Below are 24,680 nucleotides of genomic sequence, written 5' to 3' on the forward strand. Positions count from 1 at the left end.
AGCTGCTGGTGCTCCAGTGACTTGGGACACACCGTGGACGCTTCAGCCTGCCCTAGTGGATCCGGTGACAACCTTTGCGGGGGGGTTAACTTTTATTTGTGAGAGCAGCTGCCAGCTCTTAGCCGCTCAAGCAGCGGATGACGGAGCTGAACATCCCGGGTCTGGGGGTTGACTCTGCCACTGATTTTCTGAGCAGTCTGGGAAGTCTTCCTGATCTTCAGCTTCTGTCCTGCCGGGGCAATCACGGGGAAAGGTGTGTGCACCTTGGCTAAGGCGAGGCTCTTCTGGTTTTTCATTCCTCACGTGCCATATTTAGCTGCCCATAACCCTCCTTTTCCAACCCATCCGGCAGTGCTTGGTGCCCCCTCCCAAGCTCACCCAGCAGAAGCGGATAGCAGGGAGTTTCCAAAGATGCGTTGCAGGAAGACGACCTCTCGTGCCTGAAAACTCGTCCGTCTTCTGCAACGGTACCAGTTGGTCTAAATCAAAGACGTGGTCTCTGCCCCGGAGCCTCGCCTCACCCGTGAGAGCAGAAGATCTGCTGTAACGCGACGTTCCTGGTACCGCGAACGAACGCACGTGAGCTGAGCCCGCTGCGGCGCGGCCGGGCAGCGCTCCCGCGTGCGCCGCCCGGCCCGACAGCCGCTGCCTTTCGTGCTCTGAGCCGCCGCAACAAGGCTTGCGTTTAAATCCGAGCAACAACTGCCGTCCTTCCGGGCTGATGCCGGCCGCGCAACGACGCTCGGAGCTCCGGTCTCGTCCGCCGGGCTGCGGATGTAACTTCCTTCGCGGCGGCTGCGCGGCGTTAGGCGGGGAGGCGCAGAGCTGCCCGGCCGCGCGAGCGTTCGCCGCCTCCGAGAGCTTTCTCTTGGCTCTTGAACGTGGCCCAGCCGGCAGTGGGGAAGTTGAGTTATGGGAGTGAAGGAGGAGCCCGCAGGCCGCGGTCGCGAGCGGCGCGGGGCTCCGGGGTGCCCGCCGGGGCGCAGCGGGGAGGCCGTCCCGCTGCTCGCCCGCCCGCGGCGAAGGCGGCCAGAGCTGTAAAAAGAGGGGGATGCTGGAGCAAGGCGGCGGGGAGCTGGTGTCTTGGGGATGAAAATACACTTGAAAATACTCGGGAGCAGCTGGGCTGCGTCCCGGCCCACGGCTCAGGCGGAGGAGCCCCGGGGACCCTTGGAAGGAGCCCGCGCAGCTTTTAAAAGCCTAAGTGGCATTTTGTAACCTTCCTGGAGAGAGGAACAATCATGTTATCCCTCTTTCCAAAAAGCTGAAACTAAGGCGCAGAGTTTGGGACGCGGCCCAAGTCCTCGAGAGGGTTGTTTAGGTTGGAGCTGTACAAGACGTCGACGGAGAAAATATTTGCTGTTCCCACAGAAAGAAGTCCTGCCGCAAAGATTTCATGGAGAAAAAAAAGAAGAGTTTGGGCTGAAAAGCCGGAGCGCAAGCCAAAGCCCAACTAAAACGTACGCCGCGCCGCGAAAACGTGTCAAAGCCCGGCGGCAGGCGCATCTCCCGCAGCACGTTGCTTAAATTAATTTCCTTCTACATTAAGGATCTTTGTTTTTATAAACGCTGGAGTTACTAACGTTATTATCAAAGGCCGGTGCCCCCACCGGCTCCTGCCCCCCGGGAAAATCGCTGGTTTTGGTGTTTTGGGGGCAGGAGGAGGGTGGCGCCGCCAGCGGAGGAAACCCGTTTCTTGGCTGGGCGCGAGCGCGAGCGGCAGCAGGGCCCGAGAGGCGGGTGTTAGGCTGGGTTATCAGCCCAGCTTCCAGCCCAAAGGGCGAACGAGCTCAACCCACGGCTCTCAGCTGGAAACCCTGCGTTTCACTGCTGTTTCCGTTTAAAGGAGGTTACTGCATTTCGTAGTAGACCCGTTATGTTTATTTTTGCACTCAACAACGCTTCTTCCTGCCAGACTTGCTCTTGGGGCGCTGACTGTCTACGTTTTTCCCCTTCAAGGACATGGAATTAAAATACAAATTGGCTCCCGCTCCTTAAGCCTTGGATTCGATTCCACGTTATCAATTACCCGCGCAAAAAAAACCTAACGTGCGGCGCTTTCCCAGCCCACGCGGTCGGGGGGCTTTTTTTAATCCCGCTTTATCAAAACCCGCTCCCGGCTTCAGGGCGCCGCCTGCCCGCCAGGCTCGGCCGTCGCGGGGTGCCGGCTTGGGGAAGCAAAGCCCTTTCCTTACGGACCAGGCGCAGGCAAGGGGAGAGGCGGCCAAAAATAGCGGGGCCGAACTGTTAAACTCATCCAGCTCTGCCCAGCACGCGGAGGCTGCGCTCTGCCGGCTCTCCCGGCATATTTTTATATATATATGTATATATATGTGTGTGTGTGTGTATGTGTGTGTGTATATATAATGTGTATATACGTACGTATGTATGCATTCAAAGGGCCTGATTGAACCACCTGGAAATATGTTAAAAACCTTACCAAAAAAAAAAAAAAAAAGCTCTGTTTCGGCCGAACTGGCCCGTTTCGTTAGAAAGGTCAGTGGCAGCGCGGGGCTGAGTGCGTCCCCTGCTCGAAGCAGCGCGACAGAGGTGAAGACGGGGAAAGGAGGCGCCGAAAACGCCTGCTGACGCCTGGAGAGGCTTCGGCGTCTTCCTCCCCTCGGGCTTGTTCCCTCGCCGCCAGCAAAGACGGCCGGTGTGGCCCGTCCCGTCCCGTCCCGTCCCGTCTCTCCTTCCCACTGCCGAAGGAGCGTGCATGGCGCGGCCGGGGCGAAAGGGGCCCTTCCCGGCAGCGCGGGCCGGCGAAAACGGGGGCGGAAAAGCCCGTTTCAGGCCAACTCAAACATCCTCCTGTTTCCTGTCCATCCCCCCCGTCCCCAGGGCCGGCTTTTGTGCCAGCCAGCCGGCCTCTTCCCAGCGCGGCCGGGGGCGGCCGGCTCTCCTCGCCCCGTCGGGGCGGCAGCCGCGGCGCGCGGGGGTCCGGGGCAGCGGGAGGGGAGGGGAAGGGCTGCGGGGGGACGCGCGGCCGCGTCCTGGGGTGGCCGAGCACGGCCACGTCCCGGCTGCGGTTGGAGCCGCTCGCGGGGGACCCGGGCAAGAGACACCCTGAGCTCTATTAAATCACGATTTAATAGACCAACGTTGCTTCTTGCCGCTTGCAACCTCGTTTCGGGAGCTTCTAAACGTGGCGTTTCCCTGCGGCCTTCGCTGGGCTCTGCCCAGAGCGGCGCGGCCGGCCGCTTCGCCGGGGCCTCGCCAGAGCGCCGTGGTTAATCGTTAAACCGCGCCGCCGCCGCCGCCGCCGGACGAGGGACTGAGAAGCTCTTGGACGTGACCGAGACGGGTGGCAGGAGTCGGCGCCGCGGGGGGCCGCGAGGCCGCCGGGGGGGCTGACATGCCGGCTGGCGGGGCCGGGGCGCCGGGACGGCCGCAGGTACCGAGCGGTTTCCCCCGGGCGGCTGCGGCGCCTCCAGCGTCGCCTCCGGGCTCCCTGCCGCAAAACCGCGGGGAAAACCGGAGGGATTTTGGGGGGGGGTCCGTGTGGGCAGGGGGCACGGCGGCCTTCGTCCCCTTCCTGCCAGCGCTCCGGGAGGCGGCGGGCGCCGCGGTCCTTGCTGCCGGCTTTTTCTCCCTGGGCTGCTAACGTCACGTTATCGCCTCCACCTCTTGCTGTGGCCTTTCTGCGTGCCCTCGCCCCAGCTCCCCGGGGGGGTTTGGCCCCCTCGGTCCGGTCACCTCCGCGCTCTCCCTTCCTCTCTCTTCTGCCTCTCGAGCGACCGGGTTTCTTTGAACGTGGCGCCTGCCTGGACGGTTCGAGGGGGACGGCGTCCGGCGGGCCCGGTCTGCAGTGCGTACCTCGGCCGCAGCCCGGGTGAGCGGTTTCTTAGCGGCCAGGTTTTTGTTTTTTTTTGGGGGGGGGGGTGTCGGTGGCAGGCGACTCTCTCGACGCCCCACGCGTGTCCCCCCCACCCCGGGCCGGGTTATTTCCCTGCCGGTATGGATCGCCCTCAGCCGTGCCGCTGGCTCCCGCAGAGGATCGGCTACGGCGTGCCCGGTTTGGGAGGCAGCCGTGAAAAGAAAGGATGGATTGAAACCAAACCAGGGGAGGCAGCGCTGCGGGCGGCGCCGTCCCCTCGGCGCCGTCCCGTCCTTGCCCTTCCCCGGACTTTGGCCCCGGGGCCGAAGCAAAGTCCTTCGGGCAAAGCCGGCGGCGCTTAGCTGAGGGGGCGAAAGAAAGGGCCCCTGGAGACGTGAGCGAGCTGGGACCGCCTCCCTGCGGGCCCGTCCCTCCGTCGGCTCCTGCATCCCCCGGCTAGAGCAGGGACAAAAGCCGCACGGAGGGTCCCCCCCCGTCCCCCGTCCCCCGTCCCCGAGCCGCGTAATTATTTCTGCAGGCGGCGGAGCAGGCGCGTTGGCGGCTGCGGAAGCGGCGGGGCAGAGGCCGGGCGCTGCGGCCGGCGCCGTCGGGGCTCGGGGGGCGGCCGGGCCCCACAGATGCCGCGGGCGGCAGCGAGAAGCAGCGCGAAGGAGCGGGCGGCTGGCGAAGGCAGACGAAGTTGGGCCGACACGTCCGCCGCCTTTAGCGAGCCGGCCCTAAGCCCGGGGCCCGCGGCTGGGTGTGGGAACACGCGTTTGGGCAGGAAGATCTCCTGCCGCCGCCGCGCTGCCGCCGCCTCGGGCTCTGCTGGGCCCCGCGTCCCCCCAGCTCCCCGTGGGACGGGGCGGCTGCTGCCGGGGCCGCCCGGCGGTTTGCTTTGCTTTGTATGTAAAGGCCAGATGAATTTCCCAGGCTCGCGGGACAGAGGGAAACGCAGCAAAGCTGCTTTGTGCCTTACCGTGCCCGCGACTGCCACCAGCGCCTCCGTGAAGCCTGTCGCGGGTCTTTTAGAAAAGCTAACGGTTTTTTTTTTTTTTCCCCCCCAAGGCAGAAATGCCAGCGCAGCCCCCTCCTCCCCCCATCACCTCTCAAAGCCCCCGGCCGGGACGAAGGCACGAGCGGCGGCGGCAGCCAAGGCAGCGCCTGCCCCTGCGAGACACCGGCTAGAGCCCGGCTTGTGCAGTCGCTGCGGAGGCCTTCTAGGAAAAAAGGGTAATATTTAACGGCTCTGGCAAGAACGTGCCTAAAGCCGCACGCGCAGCACTCCTGGCTCGGGCCGGGGGCCGCGAGCTGGCCAGAGCGGCGTGGGGGGGCTCGTTGCGCTCTTGGCACCGTTTTCATCTCTGAACGTGCCAGATTCCCGGGCAGCGTGGCACCGTCCCCGCTGGCTCGCGCGCTGCCCCGCCGCCGCGGGGAAGAGGCCGCTCGCGCCTCCGTGTCGGGGAAAGGCAGCAAATCCGTCCCCGCGGACCTGGAGAAGGTTTTCGTGCTGCGACGCATTTCAGCAATAAATTGAAAACACCTTTTTGCGTAGGTAGCAGCCGCTGGCAGGACGCGGGGCTGCTCCTGCTGCCTGCGCCGGCTTCAAGGCGCGCTGCTGCCAGAGGGGAAAACGGGCACGAAAGCCACGTCCACCCGGCCCCGCTTCTGGCCTCTGTTTCCCCGAGATTTCGGCAAACCGAGGAGCCGGGGCTGGGGCGCCGCTCGCCGGGACTCCGGCTCCCGCCCTGGCAGCATCCTTCATCTCCGCGCGCCCAGCAAGGGTGAATTATTGCCCGGCTTTAAGAAACAAGCCGGCGTGAATTCTAGGCAGCCCCTAGCTCAGCCTGGAATAACGAGCAATTAAACGCTAGCGCGTCGCATGGTGTTTATCCCCCGGCAGCAGCAACTTCGCTGCCGCGAGTTAAGGGCTGTCTGCATGCAGACTTTGCGCGGTGAAATATGTGAGAGCTCGTGTGACCCGCGCTCCGTTGCCGGCGGAGGGAGCGAGCGGCGCGGGGCAGCCGCTCCGCGCAGCGGGTTTGCCTGCGTCACGCAGCAGCGCGGGGATTTTCCGCTTTGCCTGCGAGACGCCGGCTCCCCCCCCGCCCCGGAGGCACTGTTTGATCGCCGCGCGTCGCCAGCCCGTAACAGCGACCCGACGCGTGACTCACCGTTAGAGCCATAAAAGACAAAGCAATAAAGCGCTCTGAAAAAGCGCTGTTTCATGGGTCGAGGCAAACTGACTGGAAATAAGATGCAGAACGTTTCATCTTCAAACCACCGGTTGAAACGCAGCCCCGCTTGGGAGCAAATGACATTTGTTACCCTGCGCTGGCTGCTGGAGGGAAGAAACGTGGAAGGAAGTGTTGGGCCCGAAAGGCACCTCTGGTTTCTGGCGGCTCCCAGCAGCCGCCTGAGCGCCGCGGGGAGCCCGTCGCCCCGTAGGGCTCTCCGGCGCTTTTGAAACTTGGTCCTTCCTAGACTGAGCCTTTCCCGCTGGGAAAGTACTTGTCGCTGCCTTGCGAGTACCTGTCGGCTCATGTTTTCTTAGCGAGGAAAGTACACGCAGGCTTTGTGGGGTCAGTGAAGATAAAAAGCGTGATGTCGAGAGGCAGCTAGGTAGCGCGGTTTCCCTGCTGAGAGTTATTTCACCTGCAAATGTTTGGCTTTTCTCGCAGATTCGGTATAAATCAGCAGTTAAAAAAAAAACCCAAAAAACCCACAGTGTGCTAAAACCAGCAGCCTGCTCTGTTAGTCCCCAGTGAGCGAGTAGTGCAGGTATTAATGGAGCAGACCCGGTTGGGCCGGGCGCCGAGGTGCTGTCGTCCGCGCGGACGGGCGCCGCGGCCTCCTTGTCGCCTCCGGCAGGCGGGAAGCAGAACGAGCGCTGGGCGGCGAGGACGGCTCCTTGTTAGCCGGGGAAACCGCCTCTTGTCAGGCTCATAAACGTTTTATGAGGGGCACTTTGCGAGGTCTGTGAGAAGCGGGGTAATGGTGCGTTAGTGATTCTTTCATCCTGACGGCGTTGCTGTCGATTCGGGTCCCCTCGCGTCTCGTCTCGTGAGGCTCGGCTGGCGAGCAGACCCAGCCGGTTGCCTCTGGGGCCTTTGTGCCGTCCCTCCGGGAAAGGGCAGCGTGACCCAGACCCCGTTTCAGGGCTTCGGGGGTGGGAAGGGGGCCGGCTCCCGTCCGTCCCGAACCGAGGTCGCGCTGCCGCTGCGCTCCCCCAGCCCTGGTGCCCGGGCGGCCGTCGTCGCCCCGTCCGGCGGCTCCGGCTCGCAGGCCGGGTGGGTGACCGTGCTGGCTGTCGTTAGCGCGCAGCCCCCCTTGCCGGTACTGCCCTCTGCACGTCGGCGCAGGCGCTCCGGAGGGGACGTCCTCCCCAGCTGCGAGGTGCCTCAGGCGGCCGATGGCGGAGAGCAGAAACAGCCGTAGAAACAGTGAGGAACAGGAGCTAGCTGACAATCCTAACTGTGCAGCCCAGAGACTTCTTTCCCCAGCCCGAATGTGGGGCTGGGGTCTTGTTGTAGCCCCTTAGATGATTTCTTTGTTTTCATTTGGCAGGCAGCACAAATTTGGGGACTGTCCCAGGGGATTGCTCCAGAAGCAGCGCTGACGTTTCAGCAGTGTGTTTGCGTACGGTGATGCCAGCTGGGCCAGAACTTCCATACGTAGAGAAATATATTTTCAATTTGGTTCAGTCTTTTCATGTCGCTATGTTAATGTTAACAAGCCAAATTCAACTTTATTTTCCCCTTCCTTAGGTATAAAAGCTGTCTTTTTGCCTAGTGCATTGAGAAGGATGTGGTTAGCGTGGCCTCTGGCCAGTCTTTGTTAGCAGTGACTTCATCTATGGGTGTGAGTCTCCTCATGGATTGAGCGCCTTGTATCTATGCCTCCAGGGGCAAAACAAGAGTCCAAGTCATCCTAGCTCCCTGCCTGGCTACTTCACCCCAACCTGGGTCAGAGGTGCTGTGTGGTGTGCGGACAGCCCGTTTGGGCTCGAGTTTGCACTCCGGCCCGGTGATACTGCCGATGTTTCCCTCCAGTTCCTCGTGTGGTCGGCACAGGGCTTGCTTCTGTTTCCCCACTGGCGCAAAACGGGCGCGTAACACCAGCGGGCACCTGAGCCTTGATTTGTGATAGCACCAGCCTCCCTGCTGTCTTGCGCTGTAGGTGCCCCAGGTCTGTTAAAATGTTTAACTGTACCTTTTATCAGTGTATCTGACTGTTGTAGCAGTGTGCACGAAAACTGTATGCCCGGAACAGCTGTACAATGGGATTCTCAGTTTTGGGTGATTTCTCCTGCAAAACCCCTCTCTGAAGACTGACGGAGTGGATAGTGTTCTGCGCAGAGTTTTCTTTTTAAAAGCTCCGTATAGCTGAAGTCTTTACTGCAGCTTTCTTCCTCAGAAATGGCATTATGTTGCTGTGGCGTGAACTTAGCGCGTAAGGAACCCTTAGTGTAGACTGTATTTATTCGTTTCATGGTTTACTCCCTCAGCCCAATGCTTGAGGCCTCCCAGGAAGAAAACATTTCTCTGCCTTTGCCCGCCCTCCCCGCCGAGGCACAACGTCGCCAGATGTGCGCAGAGGTGCCCGAGGGACTGCACTGCGGGGCCGCCAGCTGTTCCCGGCCGCCGCAAGGGCGACACCTGGCCGGCACATCTGCCCAGCTGTTCGCGCCGCCGCCGCCGCCGGCTGCCCAGGTGCCGGCGCGGCGCCCGCCCGGCCCCGCCCCAGCTGTTGGCCAGCTGCGGCGGCGCCGCGCCAGATGTGCGCCCCAGCGGCGCCCCGCCTCCCCCGGTTCACGGCTCCGCCCCCCCTCCTCCCGGCCCCGCCCCGAAGCTGTCAATCCCCCGCGCCGGCCCAACCGCGTCCCTCGACACATCGAGGCCCGCGACCAATCAGGGCGCGCTTGTGATTTCCATGGCAGCCGCAGCCGCGCGGCTGACGGGAGGCGGCGGCGGCGGCAGCGGGCGGGGAGCCGGGTCCGGTGCCGTCGGCGGCCGCTCCTCACTGCGATGGTGCCTGAGGGGAGCCGCGGCGGCGGCGGCCGAGGAGGAGGAGGGGCAGCAGCAGCGCCGCTGCTGCGCGGCTCCAGCCCGGCCTTGGCAGCGGCAGGCGCGGCGCCGAGGCGGTAGCAGCAGCCCAGGTGAGGAGCCGCTGCCCGCCGCTCACCTGAGGCGCGGCGCGGTGTAACGGGCGCGGCGGCCGTTGGCGACCGTTGATCCCCAACCCCCCACCCCTCCCGGCCCGCCGCGCCGCGCCCCGCCTGGCCGGCGCTGGGGCGGCCCCGGTGCTGCCGTTGCCTTGGCCGGCCAGGCTGGGGAGCGGCGGCCGTTGGGAGCCGCTCCCCGGGCGCTGCGGCCGCGCCGCTGCCGCCCCTCGCTGCCCTCCGGCCCCGCCGCAGCGCCGGCCCGGCCGGGGCTCTCGGCTCCCGCCGCGGCGGGGCGGGGGGAGGCGGCCCCGGGACGGGCTGAGGGAGCGAGGTGCCTGCGGCGGCCGCCGCCGCCCCGGGCGGAGCGGGAGGTTTCCGTCCGGACCGGCAGCGCCGCCGCCGCCGCCTCTCCTCCCTCCGCGCCGGGCGGCCGGCGGGGTCAGCCGGGGCGAGCGCGGGCAGCAGCGCTGTCTGGGGCGCGCTGGAGTAGTGTTACAGCGCTGCGCTGGTACGTGTAAACGCAGTGTGCAGTACACGTAGTATGTGTAAGCGTTCCAGGAGCTGTTTTGTAGCGCTGCACTTGCCTGTCTCTTAGTTGGAAGTGTTACTGCTGGAAGAAGCGATTTATGCGTGTTATTACGGACTCGAGCGATTTTTTTTCCTTTTTTTTTTTTTTTTGGAAGTTCCTGTAGATTTAGCACGTTAACCCTTTACGTTACTGAATTTTGAAATGCTAGGGGGCATTGCACACAAAGCGCGTGGGGAGATAGCTCAGTTGTTACTAGTATGCTGTGGTGGTTTTTGGCTCTTTTGTTTTTGTTTCAAGGGATAATGGTCTATACATGTTGTCAATAAAGTTCCATTTGTTATTTTTTCTCCAGGAGCACTTTTTTATTGCTTAACCAATACTGTGTGTTCTTGCATCACTAGGAGCATGCTGATTAACTTTTGTTTGGACTATTCAACTGCAAATCCTGATGACTTACTGTGTGTTATGTGGGTACTTGGAGCTTTCCTTTGAAGCAGAATATCTCTTAATTTGCTTTCCTGTAAATTCATCATAGATGTTTGAAATGGTGAAAACCCTAACAGTACTTACCCTTGAGTGCTTTGGTTGCACTAATTAGTTGGTTGGGGTCTGTTCCACTTTCCTCTTGCTTGTTAGGAAAGCTTACAAGCATTGGTAGGTCTGGAGGAAGTATGAATGCTTCTGAATCCCCCCCCCCCTTTTTTTTTTTGATATAACTAGTGTGATGGAGGATTGCGAAGAGAGCTGGGGGAAACTGTTGGTTGTTTTTTCTGGGGAGGTTTTCTATTTGTTTGTTTTTCCTTTTTTTTTGTAAAAGAAAAGGAGGTAGCTGCATAAAAATGAGCACAGGAATTGTGGAATTATTGCATGTTTATGTGTAGTATTCCCCAGTATGGAAGCTTAAGATCCAGCAGTGGTATCTGGCTGTAAAGATTAACTTGGCCTTTACTAATATGTAGCGTGCGTGTGTGTATGTATATATATAATGTGAGTACATATATATGTTTTAAACAAGTGCTGGTCCAAGGGATGTGATGTGTGAACAACATTCCTTCATAGTAATTTCATCCAGCTGTATCATTCTAGTTGCCATGCTATTCTGCCTGAAGTTAGGCTTTCTTTGGTCTGATTGGTTGTTTTTTTTTTTTATCCCAAATATTTACCACCAGGTGACTTACTGCTTATATCTTTGTGGAGGTGAAGAACAATTGCTCACACCATTTTGCGTGGTGTTATTCCCCGCCCTGCCTCCCCCCCCAGTCCCCAGCTTAACCCTCTCCTCCCTCAGTCAGAGGAGGAAGTGTAGAGAAAACAGCTGGAAGGGCTTGCCATGGTGATTTAAAACACTGAAGATGGAGTTAGTACTCAAGACTTGTTCATTTTAATTCCAGCTTTGCTGAGCATTTTACTTGGGATTTGCTTGTTTGTGCAATACTTTGGCATCCCTCTGATTCTGTTACGTGAATGGTGGTAGTACGTGATGTCTGCCCTTTAGGGAAGTTAACATGATTGTATGAACACTGCTTTGAAGACCTAAATGACTTTTTTGGAATGACCTTCTAAATGAGTCTACAACAAACAGTTTGTATAGCTTCTTTAAGTGGTATACTGGAATACTTTGGTTATGTTTCTCAGTGTTTTGCTATACCATTATCATGTAACCATCAGCTTCCCTATGCAATCTTCTTTGCGGTGAGCAAACAGGAATGACCAGAAACAAACGAGATCCTTAAAGGAAAGACTTTTGTGGAATTCATGTAAAACCTTTTCTTAACTTCAGTTTAGAAATGCTACTAGACTGCCATTGTATGCAATGGCTTCTTACTTGGATTAGTTTAGAACTTTCTCTTAAGAAATACTTCATTGTGTCTCCAGTGTTTTCTAAAACATATTCTTTCAAAGAGGATTGTTGAGAACTTTTAGTATCTACTGCCATTCCGGTATATATATGTACAGTGTAGCGCCTGGCAGGAAAATATACTCAGAAGTGATCACTTGAGACAAAATGCAGATGGGATAGTGTTAAAACTGGATCCAAAAAAAAAAAAAGAGCTTGCCTCTGTTTTGATTCCTTCAAATTCCAGAAAAGAAATGTCTGAATCTAGATTAATATATTTTTGTGCATGGCTTAATTTTGGGGAGGGGTAAACTTCTTATGGTGTATATCTCACTTAATCTTTAAAAAAATGGTAAGAGATTACAATGTGACTGGCTTTTCTACTTCAACACCACTGACACTTTGACTGTGGAACATCTATGTTACGTGAGTACCCAACCCTGTTATTTTGCCTGCATTTCAGGCAAGTGACTTGGTAGTGTCCGTACAGGGCAACAGCAAGAAATACTTTTGCGTAAGTCTGTCTAAAAGCCTTGTGTAATGGGGTCTTGTATGTGCATTGTATGGCCAAGAACTGGGCCTGGAAGAAAGGCCATCTTGCGGCTGCAGAGCTTACCTTTTTCTTGGGGGGGCGGGTAGCTTTCTGCTTTGCTTTTTTTTCAAGTAAAGTAAGGTGGCCTTTAGAGATCCTGACAGAGGTCCCTCTGTGCAAGGAAGCACTTGGGCTGATCTGGTTAACTGCATCAGAAAGGCAGAGTCTGTTGCATGTCTCACCGCCTTGGCTTACCTTGCTGCTTAAGAGGGTCACTAAGTTGAAGGGAAGGGATTCATAAACTATCATCATCTGTGTCGCTCTTCCATCTGCTCCTGGCTGAAGAAGGAGGAATGAAAATGCTGATGGGAGTTAAGGAAACAAATGTCCACCATCATGTCAGTATCTTCCTTTCCTTTACTTTCACTTTGAGGTTTTTCCTCTGTTTAACCACCACCCTTAACCTTGCTACTGCATAATTCCAGCTGGATAATATCAGTGGTGGTGTCCTGTTGATTTAGCCATTGGAAAAAGCTTATTGGTTGAAAATTAGCAGGTAGATGATTATCACGCTTTCCAGTCTCCAAAGCGAAGTTTGAGCTCTAAAGCCTTTCTGGGTTGCTTATTACTGGACAGTAATAGATCTTTTTCCCCAAACAGTGAATGTTTGTGGTTTTTGGTTGGTTGGTTTGATTTTTGGTTTTTAAAAACAACCCACCACTGAACTGTTGTAACGTAAAATACAAATGAATAACTTGCCTCTTCACCAAGCAAAGATCTTCAACTTTTTTCAGATGGACTTCAGCAACATAGGTCTTGACCTACTGCATGTGTAGGGAGAGAGAACTAGTGTGTGCGGAATAAGGAGACAAAAGCAGTCATTCTGCTTTGCTAGCATCCTTGTGCGACTGACTCATAGCCTTGATATTCTGGGAGTAATTTTCAGTTGTATTCAATTCTGCTTAGCTGCACTTTTCCCCCTTACTGAAACTGGTAGATCCTAACTTTCTCTTTGCTTTCAGTTACACTTACATTTTCTAGAAACTTGTTTTAGTCTATCACTTGAAACTGTTGGTGCTAAAGACCTGATCTACCCTAGTAGAGTTATCTTCAAATTACAGCTTCTGTTGTTGTTGTCTGTGCTTTTAGCTGGAGTGGCAATTTGCTCTACTCAGGTCACAGTTGGTGAAAAAGCAGTATTTTTTCAAAGCTGTACTTAAAACTAACAAGGGATTGCTGATTGTCTTGTTGTGACTTTGTTGTCAATTCAGTTGCTGTTAACAGTAGAATATTAATGAATTGTAATGATATTCCTCAGGTTGATGTGATCCAGAATGCTCCCTCATGCAGAGGAGGGAGAAGGTGGGGTTTGCTTGTTTGCAAGCTGCTAGAAGAGCCGTAACTTCTATATGTCATACTTGGTTATAGTGAAAGCTCTTTTTTAAGATGTGGGGTACAAAGAAGAGCTTACTAGCTTGTGGAATTGGTTAGTTTGCTGAGAGAGGTGCTGTTTCTGTCATTCCTCTATTGATTTCCTGACATACAGGACTTTGGTCTTGCCGCGCTGTGTGGCAGTTGCATGCTCCAGGTATTCCTTTTGGGCAAAAAACAGTAGCACAGAAGGTCTTAGGACTACTGTTAGCTGTTCAAGGTTTTTCAGCCTTTGGCATCTTTGAAGTTTGTAAAGTTGCTGTGTCAAACTAAAACGGTTTGTGGTTGCTTGGTGTGGGTTTTTTTTGTCATGTGGATTTTTGTTTTCTGTACTCAATACTTAAGGCAATTTAGGAATCCTGCTCGCAGACTGCAGCCCTGACTCGCATTCAGTGCGGGAATTGTGCTGACAGTGAGTCATCATTCTGCCTTACCAAACGTGTGAATTGAGTATTTTGGCCTTCAGTCAGCAGTCTTTCCCCAATACCACTTGCTCCTCAGCTCAGTTATGCAAGCGGTTTTCTTAGTGATATTCTAAATAAATGACTAGAACAAAACAGCTAACATGCCCATGGTCTTGACATGTTTTTTCCTTGGTGATCAGCTAGCTAACCCTTGCATTTGGGGAGTGTTGGTGGCTTCAAGGGATGCTTTTTGTTTGGAAGGTGGCGAAGGCTTTTTCCTGAGGAAACTAGTTTTATGGCACGTTCTCAAAACCTGAATAGTGTTAGGGATTGTATGAAGTGCAAATGTTTGCAGGTCTTGCATGCTCTGCAGCAAAATATCATTTCTGTTGCATTAACTCTTCTATCTAAAGAATATTGACTCTTAAGTAACTCTTTACTATTTCTAAAGCATTTGAAGCAATTCTGTATGCTATTTTATGCTGGTTTTATGAAGAGCAGTTTCCCTTCCCTAATTGAAAGCTGAATGTGTAAGCTGAGACTTTCTGCTTTTTGTGCTGTAGAGGTATATTGACTGAATGATTTTTTTTTTCCCCCCTTTTTTCTCTTTCAGCTCTGAGATAACTTTTGCTTAGCTTTTTGGAGTTTTGTGTTTTGTTTTGGTTTTTTTTAATGTCCTGATATTTAACGTGAAGTTATAAGCCAGCCCTTCAGTTAAGGGAGGCATGCAAGTAGAATGAAACTCCTCACTGAGGGTAAAGTATTTGTAACGGTGGTGTCCCCTCAAGAGAGTGCCGAAGATCTCCTTGGCCGTTTCTGTAGAAAGGAATGCGTTAATCCTTGGGTTATGGTTTCAGTTTAATTTTGGTAACAAAGGCCACAAGCTGAGCTTAGAGTGTAGATTGTGACAACTGTTGATTAGAATAAACTTTGTTAGTGGGAAGGTAGCAAGACATTCTCTCACAGCAAGGCTCTGAGCTTCCGGCTGAACTCTCTTAGTTGCACTGCAAAAGAAATAAATATTGATGTAACAGCTGCCTGCCTGAGGGATTCCTTTTCTTCTTCCTTCCGCTGGTGTCTCTGGGTGCTCCTCCGGGGAGGAGCTGTGGCACTAAGTAGGAATTCTGTAGCCCGTCCGTATCTGCTGCTGTCTGGTTGCCCAGCCTGACTGAACACCTCATAAAACAGGGACTGCAAGGTCTGTGCCAGTTACCCGAGCTGGTGGGAAAATCCGCAAGACTGTCTGCCAGCGACTGCTGGTTGCTTTGTGAAGGCCAGCTCCCTGGTAAGGTGTTGTGTCTAGAGGATCTTACTCAGATCTTACTGAGAATTCACGTTGGTGAATGGATTCACGTGGAAGAAAAGGTTAAGTTGATAATGTTTTGGAGAGGGGAGAAAGTAGGGATAAGAGTTCTTCATTCAGAGATGTGTCATGTATTGCTGACGGAGATGGAAAAGCTTTGAGGAATGCAGTCATTTTAAAACATTGGTGGTATCTCAGTACTTGGAGCTCTGTACAGCTAAAAGCGTCTGTGATTCATATCTGTTCTGTGAGTTATGTCAGCCATGGAAAGTGAGCTCTTAATTGAAATTTTAAATAAGGAGTTTTAATTACATTTGAATGTGGAGCAGAAGAATCTTTTCATCTTTCCAAAAATCCAAAGCTGATGAGCAACAAAATAAGGGTAAAAACTGTCTATACAATAACTATTAATGAATGAAAAATGTAAAGATATAGTGTATAGATTGGTTTTGTGACCAAGTATTCAATATTCTGAAATTGTGAATTACAAAGTGAAATGAAAGCCATATTACTAATACCTGCTGAAATAGATGAGTGATCATCCTTGATTCATTAATTTTGTTGATAGTTGTTTCAAATGGGCTGAATAATATGATATTGTAGAACCGGAAGAAAGATGATACTATGACATATCAATGTCAAAATATATTTTCAAACTATTTCTATACCATGCTATAAATAGGAAATAACTAAAAACGTAAACTTCACGAATGTGGGCTGCCATGATGCTTTTTGAAGCATAGTTTTCTTACTGTTATGATCAATGGAATTGTGATTAGCCATTTGGGTACTTGCTACAAAGCTTTCTATGAAGTAACCATATAATCAAATTCTTAACTTTGAAGTGCTACATTTGATCTTGGAAGAGGAAGGCTTTCTGTCATACCAGCAAAAATGCAGATTGATCTAGAAGAAATAGAAAAGACTAAAAGAAACGACAAGCTTACCAACACTGCTTAAAAGGAATCCAAACCTTCTTGTTTGAAGGTAGAACACAATATAACATATTATAAATAAATAATATATAATATTATACATTACATATATAATTATTTATAATAATAAATAATTATCACATATAAATATTTAAATATTTAATATATAATATTTAAATATTATATATAATATTTATATATAATAAATATATTATTTATAATATTATAATATTATAAATAACATATAATAAATATTATATATTTATTGTATTACAGCTGGATTGATTTTTCTTTTCATTTTTTGAGAAATATCTTTGAGAGCCAAATTTTAGAAAAAGAAGAGTATAAAGAAGGACATTGGGATCAAATTCCTTCATTTTGTTTTGCATATCTGCTTTGGATTCTTTTAGATACTGGGATGGATGAAAGCTTTTAAGCCAGCATGGATTGATTGTTTTTTTTTTTGTCGTTATTGAAATTAAGATTGATCTTTGACTTTAATCTTGGATTGTGTTTGTAGTTTTTAATGACTAAACACTTCTTTAACCAAAGTTTACCTTGAGGTGAAATTTGAGGTTTTCTTTACTTAGCGCAAATTGTTTTTCTTCATTGCTTAAAGGCCTTGCCCAAATATTGGAGGATCTCAGCACCAGTGTCAGTACATAACTATGGAAATCTTTTTACTATCCTCTTGTACCCACTGAAGGAAATGGAGCGATTCAAGCATAATGGAAGATAATATAGTTAAGTGCAAAAGCAAAAATGAGCAGGATATTGCTACCATCTATTTAGCAAGCCAGATTTATTCTAATACTTAAATTTTAGAGTTATTTCTAAGATAATTTGTGTGGGGTGTCTTGTTCATTTCCTTTATCTAGATGACTGGCTCAAAGAGTCCTTGTGTGTTTTTTTTTTTTTTTTTTGGCTATAAAATGCCAAGAGAGCTGTTAAACCTCACTTAGTAAAGCAAGATGGTCTCTTAATAGTTATTTTTTTTCAATTTGTAGAGTCTTGTACACATGGCATTTTGCTTGACTGAAAAATTAATATTAACTCTCCAGTGGTGGAATTATTTCAAGTGTGTTGTTATAATGTAACAGAGAACTTCTATGTAAATAGAAATGATAATTGCAAATCTTGTTATGTATTGTGCTGCTCTTCCTACAGGTAAACAAGACAACTTTTTATTATGGGAGGTTTGTGTTTAGACATTACATTTGGTGGTCTTAACACAACTCCAGGAGATCAGTTGTACTGAATGCTGTCAGATATTTCTGTTGCTGATTAATCATAGCAGTTGTTGACAAACTTCTAAATTTCTTTTTCTTTTCCTCACCAGACCTTAATTTATTTTGGATTAGGATCCTCATGGCATGTGAACCAGAAGATAATCTGAAATAAAAGGTCTCTTATTTTGAAGTGACAGTCTTTATCAAAATGGTTGGAAAACTCAAGCAGAACTTGCTATTGGCATGTCTAGTGATCAGTTCAGTGACAGTGTTTTATTTGGGCCAACATGCTATGGAGTGTCACCACCGAATAGAAGAACGCAGCCAGCCTCTGAGAGTGGAAAACGTGAGAAGCACAGAAAGAACTGGTTCTAATGTAAATGCAAATAAAACTTTTGCTTACAACAAAGACATGCCTTTAATATTTATTGGAGGAGTACCTCGAAGTGGCACTACTTTAATGCGTGCCATGCTTGATGCCCATCCGGATATTCGATGCGGAGAGGAGACAAGGGTAATCCCACGAATTCTGGCTGTTAAGCAGATGTGGGCTAGATCAAGTAAAGAGAAAATCCGCCTGGATGAAGCTGGAGTCACGGATGAGGTTCTAGACTCGGCCATGCAAGCATTTTTATTGGAAATCATTGTGAAACATGGGGAGCCTGCGCCATATTTGTGTAACAAAGATCCTTTTGCTCTAAAATCCTTAACTTATCTTGCCAGAATTTTCCCTAATGCCAAATTTCTTCTAATGGTACGGGATGGTCGGGCATCTGTACATTCCATGATATCCAGAAAGGTCACCATAGCGGGGTTTGACCTTAACAGCTACAGGGACTGTTTGACCAAGTGGAATCGTGCTATAGAAACTATGTATAACCAGTGTATGGAGGTTGGTTTTGAAAGATGTATGCTGGTACATTATGAACAGCTAGTATTGCATCCTGAAAGATGGATGAGAACTCTCTTAAAGTTTCTCCGCATCCCGTGGAACCAAGCAGTGCTGCACCATGAAGAAATGATTGGAAAAGCAGGGGGTGTTTCTCTTTCCAAGTGAGTACGAGTCTTCCTCTTCTATGTTGTATAGTTCTAAAAGGTAAAATAGTGCACTTTGCACGTAAGGTGCTAGTTGTAACTTTGTTTCAGTTTTAAGTAGCTATTCATGTCTCGGGCAGCTAATTGCTGATGAAGATTATCTGGAAAATAAGAATGGTTGGTAGCTAACCATTTGCAATCTCAGGTTGCGCCCTCTAAGTACTTGTCCCAATAACAACTATTTATGGAGCGTATGAAGTAGCTTTTAAACAATGGTCAGTCTAATTTGAGCTTGGACTTCTAATATCAACCTTTCTTCAGCTGTGGCTTTGCTTTTCCCTGTGCCCCAAAATAAAGCTGGACTGTCTTATCTAGTGTGGCATTTGTTTTAGCAGAATCTCTTGTCTCATTTCAGGAACGTAATGATTCTTATTAATGCAAAGAATAGCCCTCAAGTTAAATATGCCAAGAATATAATCTTCCAGGAAACTCGAGAAATTTGTTCCAACAAAATAGAAAGCGGAACTGGCATGCTTTTCTGTTGGTAATAGCCTCTTGAAAGGATAAGCGTTTTGAATAAAATAGACCTTGTTGTAGGCAGATCTCTTTGCCTTCTGTCGCACCTAACCAACCTATGTTCAGAAACCAAAATCCAGCTCTGCTTAGAAAACCTAGATGAGTATTGTGAAAGGGAAAAAAGCTAGTTTATTGTCCGATTGAACCGCTAGTTCTTTTGGTTTGTTTGCCACTATTTACAGCTGGATTTTTGAGATATGGAAGTTCATTTGTTTTCACAGTGGGGAAATAGGTGAATGCTTGAATTGCTCTTCTTCCTTAGATTTGCTCCGGCAGATGCGTCTGCCAGACTGTGTTTTTTAAGTTTCTAAAGTACTGACTAAAAAGCTACGTCCTAACAGCAAGACGTGCCCAGTTAAGTTCCTTGGTTTCTATGTTTTGAATATCCATCAGTGACCAAGTGCTTTGGAAGAACAGAGGCACCTTGCACAGCAAGTGATGTGGTCTGGGTAGAGGTATTTCTCGTTGTTGAATACAGAATGGCTTTACTTTTTTAAACTACAGTTTTGAGAAATAAAAATTGAAGATTTTGTTTATTTAATGTCTAGGAAAGTGAATGTTTTGGTTACATGGAGTTCTTTCATGAATCATAAGGGAATATGATTTAAAGCAAGGCAAAAAATGATTAGTCGGCAGCTACAAAGCAAACTTAAAGCTCAAATAAGGGTTATATATTTACCATCTGTTCTTTGTCACCCAGTAGAGATTTCCCATCACCTTTCCCGCTGAAGAAACATGGACACCACCACTGTGTTTGCATAGCTAGTAAGAAGGCATCCCAACCCTTTTTTGCCTTTGCAGGGACATGTCTTAGCAGACTGAAGCCCTCTGATAGCATTAAGCTAGAGCAGTGTGCTGTTGTCTGTCTCTTTGCAAGTTCTTTCAGCATCTGAACTTCCCTTTTGTTATTGTATCTTGTTACTGCTTCACAGTGGCTGCTGAAGGGGGAAGTAAACTTGCCTTTATTGGTATAAATAAGCGGTTGCCAAATTCTGTTGTGCCCTGTGAAAATAACTATGCAGAATGCAATTTCTAGTAAAATATTACTACCTTACAGCTTCCAAATTAGTATTTCTAAAACTTAATGTATCTCTAGACAATAAAATTCAGTAGCCTTATTGAATTGAGAGTAGTATTTCTTGCTAAAGCTGGTAGAATGGGATGGGAGGAGTTGAGAATACTTGTTCATGTCTCAAAAAATTAAGAAAATGTAGTGTTGAAAGTAGTGTTGCTTCATCATTATTCTTGAACCAGAATTTCAAATTTAAGACTGAAACAAGTATGAAAATATTCTTGTCTTATGAGCCTCTATTCAGTCTGTTCATGGATTTTTTTTATCCTTTTACTGTCTGTGGTTAGATGATGCATGAAACTAACACTATTTTAGAAGACTTTAGCAGTAGTGGGAAAAGTAGTTCTTTGATGTTGCATCCATATTGTCTTTATGTAATCAAATACCCTTGAAATATGTGGCCAGATTTGTTTTTAGTTGCAAGAGACCTCTATAATTTGATAATTATTTCAGTGACTCAGTACTTAAATGGCTGTAGGGGAAAAAAAAAAAAGAAATTCTGTAACTTGTATGTCTGTTTCATGTGTTATATGATACTAATGGAAATTGTGCAGGGAGAATTTGAGATTCCCCGGTTGGACTTCCTTGCACCATTGATAACCAGTCCCTTCTTGGCGTCCTCTGCTCCTCAGTGCCCTCTTGTGTGCGGTGTTAACACAGGCAGGGACTTGCGCGTGTGGCAGGAGACCTTATGTACACGGAGCGTAACTGCCCAGAAAACTTACTCTTTGAAAAGATTCTTGATAGGTAGTTTACCGTGAACCTTACGGAGGCTGCGCTGCAGAGACGGCTTATCAGACTTTGACAACTGAACAAAACATGCCCTGTGGTAGACTTAGCTTTCTTTTTGTCAAGTTGCCTTAGGTTTGTTCTCAGCTGCAGCTAAATTCTTTATGGCCTCTGGTGTACTTGACTGTTAAGTTCCAGGATCAGGTTTTAGCCAACCTTGTTCTCTTGGAACTTAGTATTTCTCTTAGGCTTATGGTAGAGTGCTCTTTACATCTTAGTGTGAATGCTGTCTTCTAGCTGAAACAACAGAGTTTGGAATGGTGGAGCTCTATATTCTGACTTTCCAAAGGAGAGTGCTGAAGATCACTTCAGAGATTATTTTAAGAAATTCAAAGTATTGCAGTCTATTACACTTAACTCTCTTTTCCCTGAGATGTAACTTACCGCATGCCTTGGACCAAATCCTTCAGGCTGTTAGTATACTATTGCTATTTGTAATAGTATATTAAAAATCAGAAGACTCGAATTCTTTACCTTTTTTTCTGGCAGGCGGAGCATATCACAAGTACCAAGTTATCCATCTTTAAATGCTGGTGTTCATTTAAAAGATATCAGCACATAGGCTCAGTCTCTGTCGCGCAGTAGGGAGAGTAAGAAGGTATGGATAAAACTAGTTCTCCAATTGTCTGCAAAGTATTAGATAGGGTAGAAAACCTCTGAAGTCAAGTAGAGAATGAACTGTTAGTGTAATCTGCAAAGCCTGCAATACAAGGTCAGAATTTAAGGGAATGAGCAGGGAAACCTGCCTTAGTCATCTTCCAGCTCACCTCTAAGACTTTGGGATCAAGGGGGCTTAGCATCCACTTCAGAGCCATGCCACCTGCTCAGGTTGGGTCCAGTGTAAGATGCCTGGAGGTGTTTTAACTGTTGGAGGATTTTTCAACAAAAATCTGGCAGGAGTTTGTTGCCTTGCAATATTTAAACACTTAGAAAGGGACCACAGTATCCCTAAAAGACTTTAGAGTGATGTTATTGCCAGGCAGTAGAAAGTGAATGTTTACAAATGTATTTTTAAACTAATCTGAAATCAAGATAAACTGTCAAGTGAAATCTATACAAGACAGCATGTGGCTCCAGGTCGATGTAAGAAGCTTCATTTTCTGTTGCGCGTAGAGCTCGAATGCACATGCAGGTTACTTTTGGAGAAAAGCCAGTTGCTGAGTAGCTTGCAGAATTCTTCAGGGTGCTAGTTGACTCTTTTCTCCCTTATTGCAAACTCTTATGCGGTAGTCTGCTAACAGCAATATTAGATACTAGACAGTTTGTGCTTAGTATTCTGACTTTGTTCTACTGGCTGCTTGATTTGAGGAAGTTGTTGGCTGCCTTTTTTCTCTTCTTCAGCATTTGCTTAGTAATCCCTGTTTCCCCCCCCCCCCCGCCCCGTTGCTGAGGCAGCCGTAGCCTCATTCTACTTTACTTTATTCTCCCCCCCATTTTGTTTTTTATCCAGCTTGAGAAACACTGCAAGGGTTTTAAGGATGTACACCACAGAACTTGCAGCTAGCGCGAATCCTTCTGTGGTTTGAAGTAATTGCCAGCGTGGCTGTTCAAGGAATGTATTATGGCTGGACTACATGCTATAACTAGTAATGTTAATATATCTCTGGCATTTGCCTCCTAACTGAAAACAGCTGTGGTGACCACAGATGCAAAGATATATCTACCCTTTTATAGCAATTTTTATTAGGCTTATTATGAAAATAGCTGTATAGGCAAAAATCACTTCAGAATATACTATTTTTAATAGATACCTTTCTTTCATTTTATCCTGGTACAGATGTAAAAGCATTTGGGGTTAGGCCTGTGTTCTGTGCTACCAGCTGCTTTTAAAGCTGCAGCTATTACTGTCGTTTTGCAGAGGAACCTGAAAGTATTGTCCAGGCAGCATTTGTCCATGCACAAACATAATCAAATTTGTCAGGACTTGGTATGTTTTCTTGCCATTTTTTTTCTTCCTTTCCTTTGCCATCTTCTCACTCTCTTCCCTCGTGTTCCTCGGATGCTCTTTGTGCTTATGAATCTTTCCCAGGCCTTGTGCTTTACTCTTTTTCTCCCTTCCTCCCCCTCCCCCCACCATTTTAAGTGAAAGGACAGTAAAGAATTTAAACGGAAGACCAAATGTGCTATAGTATATTCTGAATGAGTGCCTAGGAGCAGCTAAATGTAGTTCCCTGTTTATCTCTTGCTAGCTATTAACTACCAGGAAATGTTTTATTCTGAAGTTACTATTACCAGAGACTAAAATGGCAGTGGGGCAGGACGTGTGGATTTTTTTTAGAAAATGCGGTGGTTTTACTTCAGGACAAGGTATATGTGTATGTACTATTTTAGTTTTCTGGGTCCTCATTGCTGTTTAGCACATGTTATTTTGGGGGTCCAATAAACTGTTAGGCAGTCTGATTACCTGGTTCTTATAGTAGCCCCTTTCTTCTAAAGGGATAAATCAACCTACAGTTTTGATGAAGGGATTTCAGACTGGACGGACTGTCGGAGAGGAGGAGGAGGAGGAGCATAAATCTTCTGTTGGTTCTCAAACATCTGCTGGCATATTTTCTCAACTGGAGGGTTCCACACCGGTTCTGTGGACTTCTTGCACTCGTTCTTCGTTCTCTGCCTTGCCCCTTCGAACTTCTTCAATTTGACTCTAACAGCTTTTTTTTTTGTGCTAATTTAGTAAAAAGATGAGCATCTAACTTCATGTCACAAGGATCAAAACTAACCTGGACTTCAGAAGCATGTTGTCTTAGTGTATAGTCATTTCAGTAAGACATACAAAGATATTTTACTGAAATTAGTGGGAGCTGCAACCTAAGCTCTTTGCATGACTGATTTGGGACCAATTTCGGTGTCCTTTTTCTGGCCACATGCTTTTAAGAACTTCATCTTAAATCTAACAAATTGGGACTTGTAGTAATACCTGTTTTCAGAGGTGCTGTGGCAAGTTCTGTGTCCATAAATAGCACTGCCAGAAGTTTCAAGGCTAGATCTTACTTTCTTTTTTTTCTTTAAACTCTTTGAAAGGCAGTGCCTAGACTTTTTGGTTTGCTATATCTTGCCCTCCAAACAGATTTGCGGTCTGCAGGTCTTCAGCCTAGTAGCCCTCAGGAAGGCTGAAACTCGGTTGGAACTTCCTGGTCCCAGAATCGCATTCAGAGGTCTTCTCTTCAACCATTTTCGGTAGCTCATATCGAAGGCAATGTGGATGAAATTCTTGTGGCCTGTTTAGTTTTCCAATTGCAATGTGCTTTCCCATCAGCTTCCACTAAACACCTTTTGCAGCAACATGCGAAATTCATGCTTGCCAAGATGATTTTCCCAGTGGTGACCCATGTTCCTGTCTGGTTTGTTGTTTATACTGATTGTGTTTAAAGATGCTGGAAGGTCAGTGACATATGACTAACTTCCTTCCTGTGTCCTGGAAGAATTTTAGCTATGTTGATAATAAAAGAGTAAGAAGGTAAAGAGCAATGTTAAGATCAGACTGAATTAATGATTGGCAGACATGGGTGTGTAGTTTGTAATAGAAGGCATTTACTGTACAGAACAGTGTGCTCTGGAACTGGTTGCCTCTTACTACTGATTTAATGTCTGTCAGCTGTGCAAGAATTCTTCAGCCTTCTCTTGAACTCATTAGGTTAATTAGATAACTGTGATCAAACTTGCTCTTGCTGTAACTTGACTGAAGTCGGTCCTGAGAGCAATTTGACTTTAACTTCAGGCTTTTGGTCTCAGAAGCTGCAGGGACTATTTCATTAAGTTTCTGTTTATTTTTCTCAGGATATACCTGCTGTATAACTCTGAAGAATTAACTGATTTGAATCTCAATGTTTTTATTCTTTGTCTCATGTGGATGAGTGGTGTTGCACTTCATACTGTTTACTCTTTTCAAGTATAACAGTTTTGTTTTCTTAGTAGTGGAGCTCTTTTAGACTGCAATTCTCTATGCTGTAAATAAGGCACAGGGAATGATAGCTGCAAGCAGATGTGACAGCTGTATTCTCAGCATCAGATTTCATATAGGTTTAGC

The 24,680-nt window shown here is 48.5% G+C and overlaps 1 protein-coding gene across 14 annotated transcripts in view; it reads left to right on the top strand.

Annotated features, from left to right (window-relative positions):
• The first annotated feature begins 3,111 nt into the window (after window positions 1-3,111).
• Window positions 3,112-24,680, top strand: part of TPST1 (tyrosylprotein sulfotransferase 1) — a 39,292-nt gene continuing 17,723 nt past the window's right edge. For 5 of the 14 annotated variants that reach the window (XR_011134811.1, XR_011134814.1, XR_011134812.1 and 2 more), the window contains exons 1-2: window positions 8,769-8,975; window positions 17,292-18,234. Coding sequence is in view for 6 of the 14 variants with exons in the window: in XM_068909704.1 (XP_068765805.1) it covers window positions 17,390-18,234 (845 nt within the window). In the remaining 8 variants the exon portion in view is untranslated. Of the gene's footprint in view, window positions 3,395-4,204; window positions 4,368-4,885; window positions 5,051-8,747; window positions 8,976-15,862; window positions 16,005-16,570; window positions 16,696-17,291; window positions 18,235-24,680 lie in introns of those variants that run through there. The other 9 variants (XR_011134813.1, XM_068909699.1, XM_068909702.1 and 6 more) reach the window with 9 other exon arrangements.

This window comes from Struthio camelus, chromosome 16 (assembly GCF_040807025.1).
Source record: "Struthio camelus isolate bStrCam1 chromosome 16, bStrCam1.hap1, whole genome shotgun sequence".
Classification (NCBI taxonomy): Eukaryota; Metazoa; Chordata; class Aves; order Struthioniformes; family Struthionidae; genus Struthio; species Struthio camelus.